Raw genomic sequence first — 24,600 nt, forward strand, 5'->3', positions numbered from 1 at the left:
GAGAGAGAATTCCAAAGAAAAGTAAAACCACAATGGTCAAAGAAGGTCAAAGCAAACAGGTCGCCCTGGAGGGTTAGTAAGAAATTCATTCTGGCCAGAGATCTGGGTACCCATGTGACCATAATGAAAAGTGACTTTGGGCAGGTCCAGCAGCTCCTGATCAGGGAGATTCCTTATTGCAGAGACCCTGAGGACTCCACAGTTCACTCATGAAACATGGGGAACCCCCGAAGGGTTTTGAGATGGGTTATGACAGACCTAAGGCTTTAGTTGGTAACTCCAAGTGGTGTCCTCTGTGGATAAGATGAGCTCCCAGCTCTCCCCTGCATGACTGCTCTGTATGGGGACATGTGGATGTATGCCCCAGGCACAGAAGTCCATCTTCTACACTGTCAATTCCTCTCTCTGGGAATGGGAAGTAGACTCTTTAAGGCGCTATCAAGGTGTCCAACCATTCAATTAAATGCAGAGAATCTGGAATAGATTTCTTAAGTGAAAAATCATAAATCAATATGATCCCTTTCAATAAACAATCCAGCTACTGAGTCTCCATCAGCCTCTCAGCAGGATTCGGTTGTTTAGTTTAGAAGCAGCCAAACTCTTACTTACACGAAGTGTCATCCCTGCTAAATGAAGACCAGATGTGTAAGCCAACAGAGACATCTAATCAAGGTTGGAGAAAGGATTGCTGTAAATGAGAAAGCCGGGGGAGGCTGAAATCCAACAGAGGAGGGCAGGTGCTGGGGGACAGTGGGACCAGGGAAGGTCACTTGGCAAGGGATGCCTGATGCTGTCCTAAAGCCCAGACAGAGGGGCTCAAGTGGGGAAGCTACCTCTGGTTTTTCTCTCGGCAGTGAAAATCCCAACACTCTGAGAAAAAGGGTCAGTCTTTCGTTTTCACCTCCAAGTCCGATGAGAACACTGCCCCCAGCCCAGTTCCCAAAGCAGGCGAAAAATCTTTGCTGTCATCCTCACACGAGCCAGGGCTAGCCCATTTCAGAGAAGGCCTGAACCAAACCTGACCTTCTCTTCAGCCCTTTGCTGCCTCGGCCCCTAAAACCTCCCGCTCAGCAGCATGCAGCTACTTATTCCACCACAGAAAAGCGGAGTTTCAGAGGCTCCAAGACTCAGGGAATCATCTTCACCAGGACGTCTTAGTTTTTTTTGTTTTGTTTTTTTCTTTTGGGGACAGGCTTTTACAGTGTACCATAGGCCTGTCTCAAACTCATGATCATCCTGCCTCCATCTCCTGAGTGCTAGAACAGCAGGCATGGGCAGCCTTGCCCAGCTCATTTTGTTTTGAGGAAGGAGTATGTGTATGTGTCGTGTATGTACGTTTGAGGGTCCATGCTCACAGTGTGCATGCACACGGGGGCCAGAAACGGTCGTCTACTTCTGTCATCCTCCACCTTATTTGTTCGGTGTTGGTCTAGTGTTTTCATTTTGTTCTGTTTCAGACAGGGTCTTCTCTAACCCAGGCTGGCCTTGAACTCGCTACGTAGTCAAGGATGTCTTTGAAGGGCTGATCCTCCTGCTTTTACTTTCCAAGTCCCAGGATTACGACTGTGCGTGACATAATACCCAGTTTATGTAGTCTTGGGAATCAAAACTGGAGCCTCGTGCCTGAGATGTAAGAACTCTATCAAGTGAGCTATGCCCCCAGCTCCCCACCACCACCTCACTTTTGAGACAGGGTCTTTTCCCTGAGTCTGAATTTTGTTCACAGACTGGCTGGCCAGAAAGCTCAAGTGATCCACCTGTCCATTGCCCCGCCCCCTCCCCAGCCCTGGAGTGACAGATGCACGAGACGCTAGAGATCCAGACTCAGGTTCTCATGCCTGCACAGCAATCACTTTACACACTAAGCCGCACCCCCAGCCCCTCATTTTGGTTTTTCAATGGAAGAAGGAAGGAGAGGAGAGAGAAAGTGTGTGTGCTCAGGATCCAGGCCCCTACCAGCCCCTGAGCCCCAGCCAAAGGTCCAGTACACGGATTTCTAACCTGACTCTATTAGCTGTCTCCACAGCTGTACCAGCTGATGTCACAAAGCTTGGCTGCAGCCCAAGAGGAACAGGTTGGAGTGGAAGTTCATACCTGAGCAGGCCAGCTCAACAGGCAGCCCAGAGAAATGTGGAGGGCTAGGACTAGTTTCAACAGGACAGACTAAATGTGGACTAGTGTTGACTCTACACAGGGCCAGGCCTAGGGAGAGGTCACAGTCACACTTGGCAAGAAGCATGCACTGTCCAAGTAACAGAGGCTCTCAATGGGGTGGTGCAGCTGCTATTTCTATCTGCCTTAGAGAGGCAGCACCATGGCCAGGAAGCCAAGTTCTAGATCCCAGATCCTGGGCAGTTACCAACAGAGCAATGTTGAGCAAGTTGCTGGACCATCTCTTCCCCTTCCAAAGTGACTCTGTAACTTCAGTGAATTTACTGAAAAAAAAAAAAAAAGGCACAGAACAGTGCCTCTCTTCTAACGCCTGTTGTTGGAAATATGCGTGGTATTAGACATTTGAATTCTGGTATGGATCAGTAGGTCACCTGAAAGAAAGAAAACCACAGGGTTGGGGATTTAGCTCAATGGTAGAGCGCTTGCCTAGCAAGTGCAAGGCCCTGGGTTTGGTCCTCAGCTCCGGAAAAAAAAAAAGAAGAAGAAGAAGAAGAAGAAAGAAAACCACGCCAGGAGTCATGCATGGCTCATGCCTATAATTCTACTACACAAGAGGATGAGGCAAGAGGATTTCTGAGAGTGCTTGACCAGTCTCCTCTACAAAGATTCTGATTCCAATGGATGGATAGGTAGGTAGGTAGGTAGGTAGGTAGGTAGGTAGGTAGGTAGGTAGGTAGATAGATAGATAGATAGATAGAGAGATAGAGAGATAGAGAGAGAGAGATATGTACTTCTTTAAAAGAAATCCACTCCCTACTCCTGTTGTTCCCTGCTTTTTCTGTGAAATGGCTTTCAGGCTCATATCTCTAAAATTCTGAAGATAGATATAGCAGATATCTATATTAAAATCTATATTAAAAATATTCTCAACTCGTATATACCCGGCACTAGCCAACCACCTTCCCTCCCAGTTCCTCCTGGGCCAAATGAACAAAGACCCACTTGGCTCCACAATGACAGAACAAGGCAGAGGAGGACAAGGTGACAATTGACAAGGACACATGCCAGCTGTCTGTATCTGAGCTGCCTGGGAATCCCCCTTTCTGGGAGAGGCTGAGGCAGTGGGGGATATCTGAAATGGAAGGCAGGCATGGAAGGCCTGGGGAGGCCTGGGGAGGGCCAGCCTACCTTTGTAAAGAAAAGGAAAATGAGGCATGCCAGACCTTCCTTAGCCCCCAGCCACCCTGCAGTTACCTACTCAACACATTCGGCTTTGATAAGCCAGGACCCAAACCACTGACTGGCCCATGGCCAGCTCTCCCTGTGATCCAGGCCTGGGGCCCAGCAAGACAGCTAAGGGGACAAGATGGGGGGTGGAGGAGAGCTGCAGGTTCCCTCAATGACTGTTTTCAGGAGGCTAAAGGCAGGTGTGGGCTCACCTATTTAACCAGCCCCGGGGGGAAGAGATGGAGAAGAGAGCAGGTGCCAGGTCTTCTCATCAGGAGAGCGAGCAGGTAGGGAGGGGCAGGGCACACTGCTAACAGGGCACCACCATCACATTAACAAGGTACCTGCCACTGTAGACAACTGGGTGGAGAGGGATGTGGAGAAGCCATTTGTCATTCCCACGGCCAACCACCGGGTGGTTAAAAGGCCTCTCCAGGGAAGCAGCTCTCATGCAGCCCAGAGAGAGTGGGAACATCCACTACTCAGCATTGTTGACACTGATTAAATATCAAGGGGCTGGGTGCTGCACAGGGTACCCTGGGTCAGCAGGTCTCTGCTCTGCACGCAGACCTGACGGGGCAACAGAAACAAGCAGGGGAAACACCCCCAGACAGGGAACGACCTCCTAGCCAGGGCCCTGAACAAAGGGCTTGTGCTGCCAACTCCTGTGGCACCCTGTGTCCAGCCACCGCCTATCAGCACACACACCTGGTGGTTTACAAAGCCCTCTGTGAGGTCTCTCCCTGATCTCCTGCAAGCCATTCACAGAAACCATTTCAAGGTCTGAGATAGCCGGGGAAAGTCCCAGGTCTCTACAGAGTGTGGAGGTTGACATAAAAGACAGGAAAGCTACTTGGAGGGGTCAAGAGAAACTTGTAGGAAAAAAAAAAAAAAGGACACTGGAACTGGGCTCATGAGGAAGCAGCAGAAGCTGAACTGGGTCCTAAGGAGACAGGCTTCAGCCACCCAGAGGAGGGAGTGCCTCCCAGGCAGAAAGGAGGAGGGAGACGCTCCCCACCTTTCCTGGATCCTGAGTTACCAGCAGAAGCCTATGCTCCTGGCTCAGAACTCAGAGTCCAACCAGGAGACAGGGAAGCATCACACACGTCGGTGTTAAACAGGACAACATCAACAGGACTACCCTCAGAGGGACAAGCTGGGTGGCGGGGGAAAGGATGAGTGAGCGAGAAGCTAGCCAGGAGGCACACAGACGTGAAGGGCCTCTGCAAAGCACACACTCGACCCCTGACCTCCACCCCAACCGCTGCAGCCAGCCTTCTGTGCAACATAAAATGAGGGCTCCCCTCTACTCGCAGAGGTGGAGAGAGGTCTGCATATTTGAGGCGTATTTGTTTAGAAGGCAGTTTGGCCTGGGTGGCTTGTGTGAAAACTAGAGAAAGGAGTCCAAGGTGACCCTGAAGTTGGAAGCTCCCATGCTGGGCGGGTGAAATGACTTTCACTGGCATAAACTGACATATGTAAAAATTCAAGGGAGGGAGTTCAAAGAGGAGAGAGTGCCACGGAAATGATAAATCTGGGTTCTGACAGACTGAATTCAAGGTGGCTTTGGAACACAAAAGGGGGAGGTGGGTGCCACACAGGATATATGAATTTCAAGCTCAAAAAAGAAGTTTATAAAAATCAAATAAAATGGCCTTATTTACATCTAGTGCTGTGCACTGCCTGGCAGTGTTCCCAGATGGAAGACAGACACAATCAGGGACACAGATGACGCTGTCTGCCCAGACACTTGGGAATGAGGACAGTCAGCCTGCTCTTGTGGGCTCCCTGAGCCAGACTCTAGTCTTGGTTCCCAACCAGAGCCAAGCACCATGCTCCAAGGCTCAGCAGTGAATCTCCACTCACCAGCTCTGAGCTACAGTGAGCTGTTTAACTGTTCTCTGCCTCAGCTTACTCATCTATAAAGTGGGTGATAGTTACACTCACACCCACACAGAGTGGTGTTATTGACACTCTTCTGAAGTGCTCTTTGCCTGTGGCCAGACATAGCAACACGGCACAGTGCAATCTAAACTCAGGTCTGCTTAGGCTACACAAGGACAGGAACATGGAGCAGGACATCACTCCTATGACCCTTCTCTGTAACAACAAACAAACAAACAAACCCACAGCAGTACCCACTCCTTGCAGGGTAATTGGAAGCTAAGATCAAATCACGGTAGATACAAAAACCCACCTAAGCCACCTCGAAGAAGATGGAAGCCACAAATGGGGACCTCTCCACACAGGTCAAAGAAGTGTGCTTCTCGGAAGCTGTGTCTTCACTGTGGTACCAGGACTATCTCATTAGGTGGCACTGCATCTTTATCTTACATGGTGTGTATGATCCCAGGAGCACTCGGGCCATATATTAAAACTTGTGTCATATGCTAAGTACAAAAGGTGACCAGAGACCAACCTGGGCTCTCAGAGTTCAGCTCACAGAAGTCAGAGAAAATACTCTTTGGTTACACGCAGGAGTGAACTGATAATGCATGTCATGACAAAGATGGACCCTGAAAACATCCTGCTCAGTGAAATAAGCAGAAACAGGTGACAAATATGGTATAAGATTTCACTTGTGTGATGTCTCTAAAATAGATAAACTCAAGAGACAAGACACAGGACAGAGTTCCAGGGCTGGGAATGGAGTTACTGATTAATGAACACAGTTTATGATAGGAATAAGGAAAGGCTTTGGATATCAACAGCGGTGAAGGACACAGAGTGTTGTGGTCTATTTAAACCCACTGAGTTGTATACTTATAAATGTTTAAAATGAAAAAAATCCATTTATATATGAATATGTATTTAAAGCCAAATAAGTCACCAAAATAATTATATCCGATGTCACCTGCTGCCAATGCCAGAAAGATGAGCAAAGAGCCCTCAAAGGCTGCTTAGTGTAGCAGCAACAAACTGGCATTCAGCACTCACCCCCTCTTCCTACAGCCGGCAAACTTTGCCAAAAGGATACTCAAAGGCCAGGCTCGGTGGTGTTCACCTATAGTATCAACTAGTTATCAGGCTGAAGCAAGAGGATCATTTGAGCCTACAAGTTCAGGACCAAAGTGAGACCTTGTATCAAGAAAAAAACTCCCCACCCCAAATGAAGTCTAAGGCAGTGGACTGAGCAGGTTGCATTCAGGCAATCCTGTGGAAACGCAAAGGTATCACGGCTTACTCTTAGATAGGCACGGCTGTAACGGAGCCAGCCCCTTACTTAAAAGCAACTGTACATTTTGTGTTGACAACTCTGGGCTCTAATAAAGCATCTCTGCCCCAGTTTTTTTAAAAAAAATCATTCCTGAGCTAGGCGTAGTGGCTCACACCTTTAATCCTAGCACTCAGGAGGCAGAGGCAGGAAGATCTCTGTGAGTTCAAGGCCACCCAGTGAGTTCCAGGATGGCCAGAGCTACACAGTGAGACCCTGTCTTGAAACAACAAAAACAAAATAAACAAACAAAATGGAAAAAAAGAATACCTGAATCCCTCACCTTAGGAGCAGAACAGAATTAAGTGACTTTTCATTCTGGCTCAAATGTAAGGAAAGATAAGTATGTGACTCAGGTGTAATCCAGGTACTCGGTTAGTCTCTTAGTGAATTAGAGTCCCTTGAGATGTGATTTGTGGGAAAAATTCCTACAAATAACCTACCATTCCACCTTGGGTTTATCCGTCACAGTTCATGCTTTCCCGAAGGCTCCTCCTTGAACCTAGAAAGCCTATCTCCTGCTCCAGGGTTTTGTACTTACTGTTCCTTCTGTGTGAAATGCTCTTCCTGCAGAGAACCATATGGCTCACTCCCCCTCTGCTTACTCACATAACCAAGAGGTCTTCCCCAACAATCTATACAAAAAAAGCACTCAGTCTACCTCCTAGGACTACCTAGCCTTAAGTCCTAATTTAGCATTCTGCAGAAAATTTACATGTAACTCTGTATTTCTAGTTTCTCCTTTTATTCTTTCTCAGCCATCACAATGTAAGCTTCATCCAGGTAGGGACTTTGTGTTTCAGACTCCAGAACCTAAAATAATGTTGGCTCAGAAGGGGAAGTCAATATCCCCCTCCCAATGAGTAAGGAAAAAAAAATCGAGGTCGGCTCTCGGTACACCAATGTTTCTGTTGATGAGAATGCCTGCCTCAGCTTCCTTAGGGATGCTGATTTGTGTCCTTTGGTAGAAATAAAGACAGCTGTAAACATGTTGGTGAAGCCACATCTGTGGTGATACTTTAACACCTCTGTATTTGGCTCTGTGTTTCTTATTTAATAAGACTGTTTAGAAATTCGTCTACACACATCAAGTGTTTCTTTGAGTTTAAACAAAGCCAAGACCCCTTTCAAAGAAAACCAAAAAGACAAACACCTAGTGTTTGGCTCATGCCTAATATATCAAAAGTATGGTGTAGAATATTAGCCAGTAATAAAAAGAAATAAAGTAGTGATCCGTGGAAAACCGTTAGGTGTACTTTGCCAACACTAAAAGAAGCGAGACACAAAGGTCTACATATTCTATGAGACCATCAATGGCAAACGTCCAAACTAGGCAAATCCATTCTGGTAGGAAGTGAATTGGACCTGTGAGGCTGAGAGTTTGGGGGTGACTAGGAGATGAGAGATTAGAGATGCTGAGTTGGCTAGAAGCACACGGTTCTTTGGTAGAGCATTTGTCTAGAATAAGGGAGGTCCTGAATATGATCCCCAGTGCTGTAAAATTTTTAAAAACTCAATATCAGCTCAGAATTTCCTTTGGGGATGATATAAGTTCTATAATAACAGTTGTACAACACTATAGATGAATATATACTAGATCCCACTGCTAAAAATTGTATAGTATATGATGTATAAATTAAATAGTATATGAAATATATCTCAATAAAGTCATTACCCAAAAAAAGTATTGGCAAATTATAATATCATTTAAATATGTAAAAATCATAGTCTAGATATAAACTGCTTATGCATACAGGCCTTACATAGATTTATAATTTAAACACAAGTTATATTATGCAACCAATAAATTCAAATAAGTCAGAAAAAAAACTTCGCACTGAAATATCACTGCTCTCAACAGGAATACACCGTGGATACCTTATCCGAGATGTCTGGAGTCCAGCATAAGCAGACTCAGCAGTGTTACTCAGAATGTCCACCACCAAGACCACACAGATACCAACAAGTCAGAAAAGATACTAAAAAGCAACAAAAACAAATGCTTTACAAGCAACCCAAATGGCCATGCCGGGGCGTGGGCTGCAGCCGGGGGCGTGGGCTGCAGCCGGTCCTGCATACAGCCTATGTACCAGGCTCTGGCTCCTCTCTCCAGTCACCTTCCTCTACCTCAACTCTACAAAAATCTTAATTTTTAGGTCCTACCTGTGCAAAGAACCCACAGATCTATTTACCCAGAATTGCCTTATGAAAATACATCACATACATGTGACGAGCTCTCCTGCTCTTTGGAGTATAAACCATGACACGAGACCTGGTCAAGTCCACCCTAGAAGACATAAGCAGGCAAACGCAGCAGTAAAGGCTAATGGCCTGTCCAAGGAAAAAAGGCCCTTTCAGAGGCATAGAACGAGCTCCTTTCACTTTGTTGATATGAGGATCAAATGTCAACACATTTAAAAAAAAAAAAGTCTTATGAGAACTCTCAGACTCCTAGGAATAGAACCCTAAATTTCAAGAGAACCTATTTTGAGAAACATTAACCTACAAACCGATTAACAAAAACAACTAACTGGCCTCAAAGCAAATGAGTTCACGTCTTTAACAAAAGCTCTTGTCTAGGGAGTGCTTCTGCGCACCAGCCTGCCTCCCAGCAAGGCCTCCTGACCCTGTCATCCTTGCTCAAAATGGACAATAATTAGAAAGGGACCTGGTGGGGGGTTTGTGTTGGGGAGGGGGTGATATTTTAGGAGGTTTTGCTTTGCTTTTTTGTTGTTTTGTTTGTTTATTGTGACACAGTATCACTCACTACGTAGCCCCGGATAGCCTGCAACTCACTATGTAGCCCAGGCCAGCCTCAAACTTAGTGATCCCCCTGCCTGTGCCTTCTGAGTACTGGGATTACAGATGTGAAACGACAAGGCATTTTGCTGCTGCTGTTGTTGTTTGGCTTTTTGTTTTTGTTTGTTTGTTTGTTTGTTTCATTTTGGTTTTTGGTTTTTCGAGACAGGGTTTCTCTGTGGAACAGTCCTGATGTCCTAGAACTTAATTTGTAGACCAGGCTGGTCTTGGACTCACTGAGATCCGCCTGCCTCTGCCTCCCAAGTGCTGGGATTAAAGGTGTGTGCCACAGCCACCCAGTATTGTTTTGATTTTGTTGGGTAGTCTCCTATCTGTGTGCATACTAGGCAAGTCTTCTACTACTGAGCTGTAGCTTCTGCCTAGTATTATTTAGGGCACACAAGTCCACACGTCAGGCACATCTCTTTGTAGTGTGTATGCATTCACATATATCTGGTTAAATCTATCTACTGAAAAGACATCATGTAAATTTTATTCACATATATTTAGTTAAATCTATCTACTGAAAAGACATCATGCAAATTTTATTGATGATTAAACAAAGGATGATGGGTTGAGAATATCCAAAGTCCCCTGATCACAAGCAGAAGACATGGGATCTGAATTTCATTCCGCATCATCTCATACTAGAAATTTCCATAAGGGGGTGGGACCTGCCTAATCCTGGCTAGAGCCCAATGTTCTAGCCCACTGTAAGAGGCAGACTAATGCCCCTAACCCTATAAAAGTGCTACATTACTAGACAGAATGACTTTGCAGGTGGGATGAGATGATGAAACCTGATGGGGGAATTATCTGGGATCTTTGGGGAAAAGCGGAAGTGAGGCTACAGAATGTGAGGTGATGTAGTGATGGGAAGCAGAGGTCACAGTGGCAGGACTGATGGCTGTGAAGACAGACAGGAGGCACTTGTCAAAAACATGGGCAGCCTTGGGCTTATCCAACCTTTTGACACCATGTTGCCATCCGAAAAGTTCACATTTGAAAATCATGCAATTAGATTAATAACAACAATAAAAAATCTCATCTTGTTCTAAGTTTAGAATTGCGTGCTGGGTCCCCTTCATAGATATCTTCAGCTGGATGTGCTCAGTGGGCCACAGGTTGGCTCCACTTGCCAGGATGCTAGAATAGCAAGGAACAGACTGTTCTCCAGGGCCTCCAGCAGGCAAGTAGCCCTACCAATGCCTTGGCAGTTCCCCATTTCAGGCTTCTGACCCCAGGACTACAAAATGAGAAGTTGGAGGTATTTTAAGCCATTATGTTTAGAGTGACTGGTTACTCTGTCCTGTGAAGTGACATGACATTTCAGAAGCCATTTGCAGTGTGGACCAGAATGCACCCACCCCTTAGTCAAAGAAGCCAATGGGAGGCCAGCGTCATGTGCTGGACACTAGGAATACAGTCATTCTTATGCTACCAGTGACGGGGTATGTTGTAACAGGCGTGAGAGGACAAAATGAGCCACTCAAGATGGCTTCCCCAAGAAAGGAGCGCTTGCGTTGACGAGGGCAGCTGTTAAAAGCAGCTAGATGAAGCAGCTCAAAGTCTCAGGGTATTTATCTGCATGTATGAAATGCTCTGAACCCCAAAGGAAAGGTATAAAAAATGATAGCAATGAATATAAATAGCCCTTTATGGTTTAAAAAACGTTTTTTTCACGCACTATCCCAGATCTGACAATAGCACCAGAGAGACAGGATGAGAAGTGGCATGCTGTCTTTTATAAACGAGGAAACTGAGATTAACAGCAGTCAGCTGCCTTGCCAAGGTCACACATTAAGTCAAGGGGAAAACTCAAGCCCAACTCTCATTATTCTTTGTTGAGAGCCCTCTCGACAACACTGAGTACCCTTCCCAAGGAGACTAAAGTGAAGTGGCAGGGACTGGTGTTGATATCTGAGAACAAAGGACACAGGGTAGCTGGGCATCATGTTAGGCACTGGAGATTCAAACGATGGTTTGGACAGACTATGGTCCAGTCCTTCGGGACCAGACCTGTCGGAGCTGTGACAGCCTCATCTCAGAAGCCATTTGTCTGCAGCATTAATCATCACCGGTGGATCTTTCCCACAAAGGCTTTCCCATCTCCCCCAAAATTGTATGTAATCTTCCTGTTGCACATACACATTCTTAGCTTCTTTTCCCCTTACTAATAATGTATAGAATACATATTCCTGTGCATCATTGGTGGGAAGGTAAAATGAAACCATCATGGAAAGTGTGCTGGAAGTTCCTCAAAGAACAGAGCTGCTGCCAGGCACAGTGGCATGCCAAGGGCCCAGCTACTCAGGAGGCTAGGCAAGAAGATCACTTACACTCACAAGTTCGATACCAGCCTAGAAACCATAATGAATGAGATGCCAGCCCAAAAACTAATCTACCATATTCAGAAATCATTTTTCTGAGTATATAAACAAATAAATCAAAGTAGGTTCTCAAAGAGGCATTTGCACACCCATGTACACACAGTACATTTCACAATAGCTAAGAGATAGAAGCAAATTCCCATTAGTGGATGATTCCATAAGGAAAACATGGTATGACCACACAAAGGAATACAAGGAAGCCTCAGGGAGGAAGGAAATCCTGACCCTTTACAATATGGATGAACCATTAAGACATTATGCCAACATTAGGGGACAAATACTGCATGGTTCCTTCCTCATGACATCTTTAAAGTAGTCAAAATTGCAGAAACAGAAGGTAGGAAGCTGACCACCTAGGGCTAGAGAGAGAGGGGATTGTATTTAATAGGTATAGAGTTTCAGTTTTACAAGAAGAAAAAAAGACTGGAGATCTAGATGCAACAGCATGAATATACTTAACTACTGAACTGTCTACCTTTAAAAAGCAAAATTTAGTGCTATGCACTTTTACCATCCATTTCTTAGAAGCATATTAAAAGGGGGAAAATAAAAATGTCTATGACAGATGCCATAAATTCACAAAGAATGTGGAGAAGGTGAAAACCCAAATGAAAAATGAACACAGGACAGAGGAAACATGGCAGTCAATGATGAAGAATGTATGTATTTAACCGAGTCCACACTGGGGCATGGGGTTGGAGACAAGCAAGAATGCATCCACCTACTGGACCCCAGCTCCTGGGAGAGAAGTGGGGATACTGTCAGACAGACCCTTCACTCCCTGAATGCATCCTGTGGGAAACACAAGAGTCTTCACTGCTACGTCACAACACAGCTCTCCAGAGAAGACCAGGAGATGAGATCTACAGTGTATAGCAATGATAGGCATGGGGACCCATACCTACACCCCAGCACTCAGGAGACAGAGGCAAGGAGAGCTCAAATTCAAGGTCAGATCGGGCTACATAGTGAGACTCTACCTCAAAAGGACAAAACAAAGTAAAAGAAAATAAAGGCCTTGGCAAGGCACTGGCATCTCACCTGTGAGGCTCTGTGGTCCTTATCAATTGCTGGCCTCAGGACCTACTGCTCTTTGGCCAAGCCCTGAGGCCTGGGGCTTTGAAGCCCAGCAGAGTCCCCAGCATCCAAAGCCTATAGTGTCCTATCCAGCATCATCCTGGCACCACTCAACGTAAGAGCACAGTGTCAGCTACAGTCCTTTACACAGAAATCCCATGCCCTAGTTCTTGACAGCTGTAATTACAGCCCAAACAGCTTTTGAAAGGCAAAGAGAAAGAAGAAAATAGCAGCCTGGACCTAGCAGTGAATTGTGGGGCTTGGTGGGGGGCGGGGGATGATACACAATCACAGCGCTTGCTACTAATGGCAGCCAGTCCACACAAGCAACTGGACAGCCAACCCAAACGACTTTCTGACCAATTAATTTCTCCTTCCAATGTAATGAGCTGCTCATTAAGCACTGGAACCAGCTCCCACAGAGGGGGCTGTAGGGAGAGGCACACGGCTGCCAGAGCTGGCAGGTAATGAGAGGAGAGGAGACTGCCACATTCCAGTCCCAGATGCCTGCAGATCCCATGACCAGCTAGCGCCACACCATGTCTGGCCTGCCTCTGCTTCTAGGTAACGTTTTCCTATTGCCTCTGTCCATGGGCTCCCTTTCTGGGAAGGCGCCATGTTCCAGTTCTTTGGTTCTGCCCAACTAGGGTCAGGACTCATAATCAGCATTCCAAGGAGCCCTCCGCAGGGAACCGGGGGCCACAGTAAAGTCTTGAGGATGAACCCCCAAGCTGCCTGTGAACAGCAACCTGACCCGGAGTTGTTAACCTGCCCAAGGTTCCAGGTCCTCATCCATGAAATGTACTAAGAACATCCTCACCCCCTCTGAAGTAGCTATTAATAATAAAATATATTCAATATCAAAATTTCTAAGAAAGCACCCGACACTGAAGTAGCTATTACTATTGGTGGAGATACTGCTTTCACAATGATGGTAATATCAGCAGCAGCCATTTCCTGCCCATCAGTCAAACATCAATACAAGAGGACTTCGGTGGATGCCCCACAGTGAGGGCCACTCTAGGCCCAATCTTTCTATCACAGTAGCGAGCACAGCACAAGGCCTCTGCTTCAATCCATGTAGGAGGGCAAAGGAGGAGGTAAAGAGGCCGGGAAGTCCTGAGCCTCGGACCTGCAGCCAAAAGGGGAGAAAAACCTACAGCTTTTCCATGAGACCAAGCGGCAAGTGATAGAACACACAGTCAGGCCACATGCCCATTTCTAGGCCTCCATGACTCCTCCATGACTCCTCCATATATTTCTTTGAGCTTCAGATTAATCTAGAAAATGACATGACACGATCCTCTAACGCTGCACCACTCAGTGGAATTACTCTCATGAAAGTACTTCAAATGTCCTAATTACCGAGTCCATGAAAACAGTACTGTCATATGTAATAGTAGTTTCAATAAATTCAACTTGGTGAAGAAGAAAAGGCCGTACGACTGGCGGCATGGGTGAGCTAGGCAGAAAGCCGACAGCCAGCAAGCGTGTTTACACTCTCCCCAACACTGATGTCATCAGATTGAGGTTCCTGTCGATAGGGCAGAGAACCAGCTCAGAGCAAAACCAACAAAAGCAGAATGAAGCTCCGGCACCTGTTGGGTTGTTCCTGTGAGGTGAACAGATCACTCCAAAGGACAATGACCCACACTGGGCTGCACCCAGAGTCTGAAGAACAATGACCCACACTAGGCTGTACCAAGCCAGCCACGTCAACACCAGCTCCCACCACGACACAATCACAATACACCTGAGCAATCCCAAGCCCACCTCCAAAATACTCCAAAGTTCTCTTGTTCCGGTGTCCCTGCGCCGTGGACCAGAGTCAGAAGGCAGAGGGTTGCCATGTACACCAAACTCTTCCAAGAGACACAGGAAAGTGTGATGGGGGTGGGGGGTGAATGGGGGAGGGGGACATGACATATAAAAAAGCTCACACATCCTGAAGCCCCAAGCAGCTGACCAAGGAAGTTTTGGTGAAATTTCATATCCAGCTTTAAAATTTCCAGTAAATCTTCTATTTGGTACCACAATAAATTACCTTTAAAAAATGTTCTGGGCCGGGCTGTGGTGGCACACGCCTTTAATCCCAGCACTTGGGAGGCAGAGCCAGGCGGATCTCTGTGAGTTCGAGGCCAGCCTGGGCTACCAAGTGAGTTCCAGGAAAGGCGCAAAGCTACACAGAGAAACCCTGTCTCGAAAAACCAAAAAAAAAAAAAAAATGTTCTGATCCATTACTAGCTGCTTCCTAAAGTTTTGTTCTCCCTTTTACCGTTCTCCTTTACCGCCTAGCCAACCGCCACACCCGCATCTCAGAAGAGCTGCAGGACACGACGCGGAGGATGACACTGCTCAGCCATCATGTCCATTTCAACCTCTGGCCCCTATTGCACAATTCACGATAGTCTCCCAGTGATGGAGGAATATGGACACTGGGGCAGGGAAGGGTGCAGCCGTCCATTCTGGCTCTCAGCTCTGGCCGAAAGGGCTAGCAGTCAGGAAGCTTGAATTCCAGATTCACACACAGCCCCACCTGTGACCACTTACCCGGATTCTGCGCATGGCAGCCACGATCTCCACCCTGCTGTTGGGTCTCGGCACATCCAGGCTTCCCACGTACTGTGGAGAAGAAGCAAAGTGAAGTTGAGAGGAGGGAGGGCAATGTCCCTAATCCAAGAATGTTAGAGTGCAAAGACTCTGAGGTCACATGGTCTATCTCCCCATTTTACAGATGAGGAAAATCAAAGCCCAGGGGGTATCATCTGGTTTTGAAATAGTTTCTAGATTTTAATAGAAAAACAACTTAACCCGAAATTACAGCTTCCGTTTTCATCTCGCTCCTCATGTAGCCAAGTCCTGTGTTGGTTAAGCAGGCATCTGAGTAAGAAAAGCTCCTGGTAGAGATTCTTGCCAGTGTCTATATGGCATGGTAAGTGGCCTTTTCCTTTATCTCCTTTCAATTTCTTCATCTGTGAGACCAAATAAATTAACACACACACACACACACACACACACAGAGAGAGAGAGAGAACTCTTACATAAAAGTGCTTGCCAAAAATAAATGCACTAAGAGAAAAATATATACTTTTGGAGTTGTTATTTGGGGTATTTTTTTTTTTTTGCTTTGTTTTGCTTTTGTGTGTATTTTTCCAGGACCTTACTCTTAAACCCAGGCTGGCCTGGAACTCATTATGCAGCCCAGTCTGGTATTGAACTCAGGGCACCTCTCCTGCATTAGCCTCCCACAGGCTGTGATTGTAGCCTGAGCCCCTACATCTGGCTACTTTTTTTTTAAATTATTGTAATTTTACTGAATTATTCCCTAGACATATTGAAAACCTCTGACATTTTGTTAAGTTCCTGGCTGGAGAAAGGATGGACTATTTAGTTTTTTTATGTAAAAACTTTTGTATCCAATTGTACTTTTTTCCCTGCCCAAGATAGGGTTTCTGTGTGTAGCAGTCCTGGCTGTCCTGGAACTCACTTTGTAAACCAGACTGGCCTAGAACTCACAGAGATCCTCCTGCCTCTGCCTCCTGAGTATTGGGATTAAAGGTGTGTGCCCAATTGTACTTTTTATTTGTCTTTCGTTTTGGAGACAGACTTACCATCTAATTCAGGCTGACCTCAAAATTGCCTGTTCTCCTGTTTCAGCCTCCCAAGTGTTGGTATTACACGTGTGCACCCCTACACCTGCCCCTGATTACAAAGTTACCCACCAAACCAGACTGCATTCAGGTTAATGTTTAACATGTAATTCCTTGCAAAAAACTAATCAAATAATGCAAAATTAAGCAAAACAAAAGAATTAAGTCCCCACTCTCAACAGGTGAATACCAGTCTCCTTTCTTACTTGCTAATGGGCATAAACTTAGACAATTAGTTCCACAGGAAAAAAAAAGGTTGGATTATTCATGACTTGAAACACAACCTAGGTATCTGTCTATGCCCCTGCATACAGGTGGATCATATTGAACATGGCATCTCCCTTCCTGACAGATCCTTTACACCAGATCACAGCACTTCCCTGAATCACCTCATCAACATGTCCAAGAGTTAGCCATGGAGTTACAGCCTTGGATAGCTTGATATGTACCTAAGCAAAAATTGCATGAATAGAAACAGAAACAGTCATGTTTGAAAGATAATTTTTGTGGTTACAAGAAAAGAAAGTTTTTCCCAAAACTTAGAGCTAAGGACTGATTCCAATCAAAAGAGTTTCACAAATGGCACTGGGAACAAACGGATTTCCCCTAGTATTGATCAACAACTCGTGTTGACACACTGAAGAATGAAGTCCCAGCAGCAGATGAGTTGGCTGGTAAACTGTGGGCACACTGTAGTCTGGCTCCTAGGGGAGCCCACCAAAGCACATGGGCATATTGGCAAAGGACCTTGCAGCTTGCTGAGGCACTAAGCCTCTAGATCGAATGTGTGGTCACGGCTTCTCCGTGGCTAGCAATTCTCTCCAGTGAACTCTGCTGGAGCTGCAAGGTCAGCAATATGTCAGTGACCTGTGCAGCCAGGGATGGCATGACACCATTCATGATTGCCCAATCCCAAAGGCCCTCCAGCTCAGGGGGAGTTTCCACAATCCCTCTCCTACGCGTTCCATGCTGATCTGCCCCGAACCCTCCGCAGTCAGAAACATAAACCTTCTGGGGCTCAATGCCTCCCACAATCATGTGAAGGCCAAGGCCTCAGGACTGAGCAAGGTCACCCATTGTAGAGGAGCCTGAAGGGGAAGGGAGGTACGTGTCCTGGAATCACTGCCAGCCCAGAAGGGAAGCCGCTGACCACGGAGCCTGAACTCAGGCACCCAAAGGGAATCCATCCACTGGCTACTCTACCCCAGCCCACATCTTCTTCCTGGGGAGGGGTGCTGCTAGGCTAATAATACTGGAACAGTGAGGAAATGTGGGTGGGGGACAGAAGAGGCAACATGGGGGGAGAGGTAGATCCCCAGCTTCTGATGAGGTCTTCTAACAAAAGGGCAAAATTCTTCATATGCGAGGGCCCCTACTCATACCCATATTCATACTACAAAGGCCTGCCTCTCTCCACCAGCCCCCACCCGAGCTGGTATATGCACACAGCACACACCCCCACACATACACTTGCTATATGCATGTGTGTGTGTGATGACATACCACTAACGCACACCCACTCACATGCACACTCACTAACTCATCACACTCACACCACACGCCCACTCTCCCTTCTTCCCCTACTTCCTTCTTGGGAAAGAAAAGTCACAAACCTGCCTTCTTGAAAATGTGTCTGCAGGAGCTAACCCAGCCCCATCAAGCTGCACCTTAGGGTCAACTGAAGAGATTAGAAGGATGTACACTAAGTGGGACTCCAGTCTACATCTCCCAGACGAAAGCTAAATATCCACAGTAACAACATAAATCAAAATGAGAGCCATAATGTCAGGGAAGCAGAGAGGTTGGAAAGCCAGCTCTTCAGGCAAAAGCCGAGGGTGTGGCCAGTGAAGCCACCTGCCTTTCTACCACAGCCAAATGAGCAGCTCTGTGCCTGACCTAACCACTACCACCCCCACAGCCAACGCTTCCATCTTGAGCAAGTTGCAAGATAGTCTGTGATCAGTCCCACTTGCCGGAGGACCAGGTCATCTTGCTGTTGCTGGTTTTTGGTGCTCAAGTTCACTTCATTTTGATAACAAACTGAACTAGGCTAGGAGCCTCCCACGCTAGCCCAGGAAGGTGGCTCCCAGCCTGAGCTAACATACTGCAGAGAGGGTGGCTGCTCTCACTTCCTACTGGAATCAGGCAAGACCGGCTCCCTCCCTCCAGTCAAAGGCTGAAGGGTGGGAGGCGGAGTTATGAACCAGACATGTCCTTCCCTTGCATCCTCTGTAGAAATACTGAGTTCCAAAGCATCCTAGGCCAATGAAAAGAAAGGGCTTGTTCAATTCCTGGAAATCAATTAATTAATTTCCAAAATGTCGACTTGCTTTCTTCCCTTCAACTCTCCATATCACATCCCTCCCTTCATCCTCCCCACCCTCCTCACCCCGGTATGAGCCCCCGAGCATTCAAGCCTGGAACTCAGGCTTCATCCTTGAAGGGCTTCTCCCCCAAATGTTACAGTTTATGAGTCATCGAGATTTGTTCAGTCTCGATACTTTGGGGATGGAGAGACGGCTCAGCAGTTAAGAGCAATGGCTGCTTTTTCAGGGGACCCAGGCTTGATTTCCATCACCCATGGAATGGCTCATAACCATCTATACCTCTAGTTTCAGATGATCTGATGCCCTCTTCTGGCTTCTGTGGGCTCTAGGTACACACATGGTACACTGCCATATAGGCAAGATACTCATACACATAAAATTAATTTTAAAAAATCTTTAAGAACCTCCATGATTGCTTGTATCTGCTCTAAAGATGACAAATAGCCTCAACACGGCCTTATAGTCTTTGTGGTTCAGCTTCACCTTACACTGGTGGACCCTCCAATTACTCAGAGCTCCTCACATGTACCTTACTTCCTCTCCACATGCTCCTCCCTGCACACAAAACACTCCTCCCTCTCTCTCTCTCTCTCTCTCTCTCTCTCTCTCTCTCTCTCTCTCTCTCTCTCTCTCTCTCTTCCCCTTTCTCTCTCTCTGCCTAATTTGACTGGCTCTCCACCTCTCCATTCCCGACTTCTAAGGAAGGTGAACTCTTACCTTGAAGACTCCATAACCCCCGACAACTCTCTTTTGTGGCATCCACACGTGACTGAATACCTGTATTCAATGGACTGACCATGCCCATGTACCACTGGTCAAGGCACAAAGAAGATGTTCAAAACTCATTTGACTGACTGCAGTCTCACAAGAATGAATGTATACTTGCCCCAGATGCTCATGGAGAATCTCTGCTTGGGGGAGAGATAAAAGGAAAGGCCAAAGCCCTGGCTTCTGCCTGGACTTTCAACACTAATTTCACTGTTCTGCTTCTCAGTATCAGCCATCCCCTTCCATCCATCCTATTGTGGCTTTATAATGTAACTGACGATCATCCAGATGCTTAAGCTGGACCAAAGCCAGCTACTCCTAAATTACCACATGCAATTCCCAGCTTACCAAAGGACAGTGGTATATTAAACCTTGCTGCTGGTGGATTTTTAATCACCGGCCTTCTGTACACCTACAGCATTCCTGTGTCCTCCTCCTTCCAGGAATCCCTGCTGTGAAACACCACACAGGGACTCTATTCAGAACAGCCACCACCGAGCAGAGGGAGGAATCACATAAAGGAGTTTAAAAATACCACAGCTTACAACGTTTTCGTTAATATCTAAAATGAAAGAAAAATTCCATAAACTCCGAAAGGTAGGGGAAAAAGTCAGGTGTGGCAACTCATACTTGTCATCTCGGCACTCAGGAAGCTGAGGCAGGAGGATCACCGTGAGTGTGAGGCCAGCCTGGGCTACAGAATGAGATTCTATCTCAAAGACATTGAAAAAAAATGAAAAAGAAAAGGGAAAAATTTAAGGAAGATGTAAACTGTGTGAGTAATCATGATATGAGAGGCAGAGAGACAGACAGGGATTTTATTTGTGGCTTCACGTTTCAAACAAGAAGGAATTAACTGTGTATAAGAGTGCCAAAGAACTTAAAATACTTCTCTGTAAGTGTCTGGACAACTCCAGCCTAGGTACTACATGACTATCTTGTGAAGTACTTCCATTGTCTTGCTTCCACATTATTTTCCAGAGATTAACTCCTGTAGACCTGATAAACTGCACGGCAGTGTCTCCTAGCATGTGACTGATAATGTAAATACCAAAAAGACAGAACAGCTTGCCGTACCCACCCATACAACACTCGCCACCCACAGACCCCTGTGATATCTGCCATCCTCCTCCTCTGGGGGATCCCTCTGTTTACAGAGCTCACGTCAGGTGTCTCCAGAGACAAGGTAGAAAATCAGAACACGAAGATGAACACTGCGTGTGATTCTATTTCTGATAAGATTGGGCCAGCAGACACCAGACCAAGCATCTCATAACAAACATAAACTCTCACTCAACAAGTAAAAATAAATCAATAAAACTACACAGAATGGACAGCATAGGGAACAACGTGTAACCCAAGCTAACGCTGCTGGTTACAGACACCCGCACTGGTCAACTGTATGTTAATAAGGTTGTTAATAAGAGGGTGTATGGGAATTCTGCTCCAGCCCATGCTTCTGCCCATGAATTTTCTGGTGTGTAAACCTAAAACAGATTTTGAAAAATAAAGACTATTCATTAAAATAGTAACAATTTGATTGTTCTGAATAAACCCAAACCAAGCTGAGACTGGCCAGTCTCCAGCTCTGGAGAGGAAGGATGCTTGGAGACACACGGGTTCTGGCCTGACATCACCATCCAAAAAAGAGAGTGATTTGGCTGGATAGTTGCCCTCAGGGGAGACAGAGTTAGAATTAAAGAGCAACCAAGTCCACTCTTTTGAGGAACAAGAAAACGTTCAGAAAGACAGCAGAATCTTCCAGCATGGAGCTGTTAAAACCCTCAGTGATTGGCCAGCACAAGCAGGGCCACCCCAGCAGGAGAACACAGCTACATTAATGGCAGGAACACAAAGGTCCCTGGTGCTGTTGTATTCCCAGCTCTCCTCTCTCTGAAAGTGCTCAGTTCTAGAGTGTCAACCCCAGCCTCTGCCACGAGATGCCACAATAGCCTCCTCCCTTTACAGAGAACCAGCTCTAACCGAGTCAACCAGTGGCGGTAGGTAGAAGGTACCGGATCTCTCCCAAGCCTCCAGCTTCTGGTACTGGACCCACCCCGCTGTATTCTTCACAATTCTTTCCCTGAGGACCCCAAACCAGGTCTTCTTTCTATCCTGTGCACTGCCCAACTCCTCACATTCCTCTGGTCTCCTAGCCACACCCTGTCCTCTCTCCAACACACAGAAGCTTAAAGCCATGTGACAGCCTGCATGTGGCTAGAACTCACCAGCTGGAATGTACCCATCTTGGTGAGTGTCAAGATCTATCCCCTGTCCTGAGACCCTACAGATGAGCAGAATCGCAGGGAGTTGTAGGAGTTACAACAAGATGATTAGCAAAGGAAAATACTGAGAACGCACAAGTATTGAGGTCAGTAGGGTCATCCTGCTGGAGCTAATGAATGCTCGCTACTGTGACCTCAGCTAAAGCTGCTCTTTTTGTTACCCTGTTCATATCCTTCCCCACAGTTAACATGGTCTGCAAGGAGACTTCTATCTGTCTTCCCCAATATAGTGAGACCCTATCGGGACCTTGCTCTTATTCTGTACTCCAGCTCTTAGAGCGGGGTCTGGAAAAGGAAGACTCAACCATCTCCTGGGCTGGGCAAGGTGACATACACACTTGTTAGTCCAAACACTTAAGAGGCTGAGACAGGAATATTATCGAGACTTCAAGGCCAGGCTTGAGTATACAGTAAACTAGGCCAGCCTAAGCTACAGTGAGACTCTTGTCCCAAACCCCTGCCCCACAGCCAAAATAGATAGATAGATAGATAGATAGATAGATAGATAGATAGATGATAGATAGATAGATAGATAGATAGATAGATAGATAGATGATAGATAGATAGATAGATGATAGATAGATAGATGATAGATAGATAGATAGATAGATAGATAGATAGATAGATAGATAGATAGATAAAACCCAATAACAATAAGAAACACTCCAGTGAACCAGTGAAGGAGAAGTGGGGCCCATAGGAGTCAAACCCTCAGCCCAAGGACACACTCCTGCAGGCCAGTGGCTCTGCTCCAAAGGGAAAGCCCTTCCTAGCCTTCAGATCTGCTCTGTGCACAGCAGAGTGTCCTGCCGAGCTGGATTACCAACGTGACCTGGGCCACGGTTCTCGCCTCATTTAGCAAGGAACAAAGCAGCATTAACTGCAGTGGCCAGAGCAACCCAGATTCCAGAGCACACTCAGAGAATGACCTTCTAGTAACTGCTCTGGGGGAGGGGAGGGAAGAGGAAAAAGTGCTGCACTCGGTGTCCCGCTCCCACTTCTGAGGCCTGCAGGGCTGGTCCTGAGTGCCGAGGTGCAGGGGACCTGGGGAGAGATAGGCCATACATACACCATAGTCCTTTCAGCTACAGTCAGGACAAAGCCTCAGTACCCAATCCTCCCCAACGTTCCCTCACACACAGGTGTGTACATGTACACACACACACACACACACACACACACACACACACACACACACACACACAGGAAAAGCTTCAAATGCAGCTGTGCACCACATCTTTATTCATTTCTAGTCAAAGAAAATTGAAGCACTTAACTTTCTTCCTCTCTCTTCTAGTCACCCAAAAAAAGCAAGTATTATTTGAAATCTGTCTGATGTGACTGCCACTATTGGTCACAGCAGCACAGTGGGACCAATGAGTATGCCAGAAGTCACAGCAGATTCCTTCTTATTCCTCAGCATTTGGGGGCTGGATGTGAATTAACTGTGGTCACCTGTGTTTAGGCCAGTGCTATGCAATTCTGTAAAAGGGACAGAGGCAGGACAGAGCTATCAAGAGACTGTCTCTTAGTCACCATTAATAAAAGCTTAGGTATGCTGGCCTGTTTATTCTTTATGAGGACTTGACAGGTAAACGCTGTAAGACAGACACTGCTCTGGATTTTCAGCTGCTGAATGGAAGCTTCAATGCCACAATAACATCCCCGATCTCGTCACAGCTGCAGGTGTGGGGCAAAGGCCAGGGCAGCATCCTGGACCGGCAGCACTTTCCACCTGCCCAAAGAGCTGCCTGCCCACCTAGGATTCTTCCTTGGTCAGCAGGGAAGAGGAGAAAGTTCCAGGCATGGGGAAGAGACACAGTGACAAAAAATCAAATTACCTGTGAAACAACCAGTCGACCAGGAATGCAGACATGAACCAGGAACAGCATGAAAGCAACAGGAAGCCGGGTCAGTAGCATAGCTTAAGTAGCCTGAAATGGCATTTGATCCGACCTTTCATTTTCATACAGGGAAAAATTGTGACCCAGAGAAAGAATAGAAACAGAGCTTCTGAGTGGCAGAATCAGAGAACAGCGTGGGTCCCTTCCTCTACCCCATATTCCATCAGGGAATAAAAGCAATCAGGAAGAACACGGCCCGGTGCCCCTATTAAGGCCTGATTTGATGCATTAGACACAAATTAAGCTGGATAAGGACATGTGTGCACAGTACATGCAAATGCTAGTGAGGTCAAAACCAGTGAAAGCTGTAGAGCACTGAGGTCTACGGGAAAAGGACAAAGGATGCTCACTTAACTACATCAGAATACCTTAGGGGTGGGATGAAGATGCTCAGCAATAAATACGGAGCCATGTCACTGAAGGTGGGGAGAGAGAATCCCACCATTACAGAGGAACATGGAACCAAGGGAGGTAAGCAGTGGGGAGACCCCAGGGCAGCACTGAAAACAACCTCCTCTGCTGCAAATAAGAATCAAGAGATTGAGCCTTGGGAAGTAAACATCCTAGTCAACTGAAGTCTAAGTTATCAAGTTCCAGCCTTCTGTTTTATCCATGGACGACATCTAGTGTGCATACTACCTACATGCCAAACCTGTCCTGGGAACAAATCAGACAATACCTGCCGGAGACGGAAGTAAACGGTACAGTGCTTACTTGGTATATACAAGGCTGGCGCTCGCTCTCTCTCTCTCTCTCTCTCTCTCTCTCTCTCTGTGTGTGTGTGTGTGTGTGTGTGTGTGTGTGTGTGTGTGTGTGTGTATGTTTGCGTGACAGAGAGAGACAGAGA

The 24,600-nt window shown here is 46.5% G+C and overlaps 1 protein-coding gene across 5 annotated transcripts in view; it reads right to left on the minus strand.

Annotated features, from left to right (window-relative positions):
- The window catches only part of CUNH1orf226 (chromosome unknown C1orf226 homolog), a 299,814-nt gene that overhangs the window by 204,716 nt on the left and 70,498 nt on the right, over positions 1-24,600 (minus strand). For 2 of the 5 annotated variants that reach the window (XM_052737551.1, XM_052737550.1), the window contains exon 2: positions 15,370-15,441. The exons of 2 other annotated variants lie outside the window; for them this stretch is intronic. In XM_052737551.1, coding sequence (XP_052593511.1) covers positions 15,370-15,441 — 72 coding nt within the window. Of the gene's footprint in view, positions 1-15,369; positions 15,442-15,630; positions 15,736-24,600 lie in introns of those variants that run through there. One more of the 5 variants, XM_052737554.1, reaches the window with a different exon arrangement.

This window comes from Peromyscus californicus, unplaced genomic scaffold, assembly GCF_007827085.1.
Source record: "Peromyscus californicus insignis strain IS unplaced genomic scaffold, ASM782708v3 Scaffold_14__1_contigs__length_90479793_seg_2, whole genome shotgun sequence".
Lineage (NCBI taxonomy): Eukaryota > Metazoa > Chordata > Mammalia > Rodentia > Cricetidae > Peromyscus > Peromyscus californicus.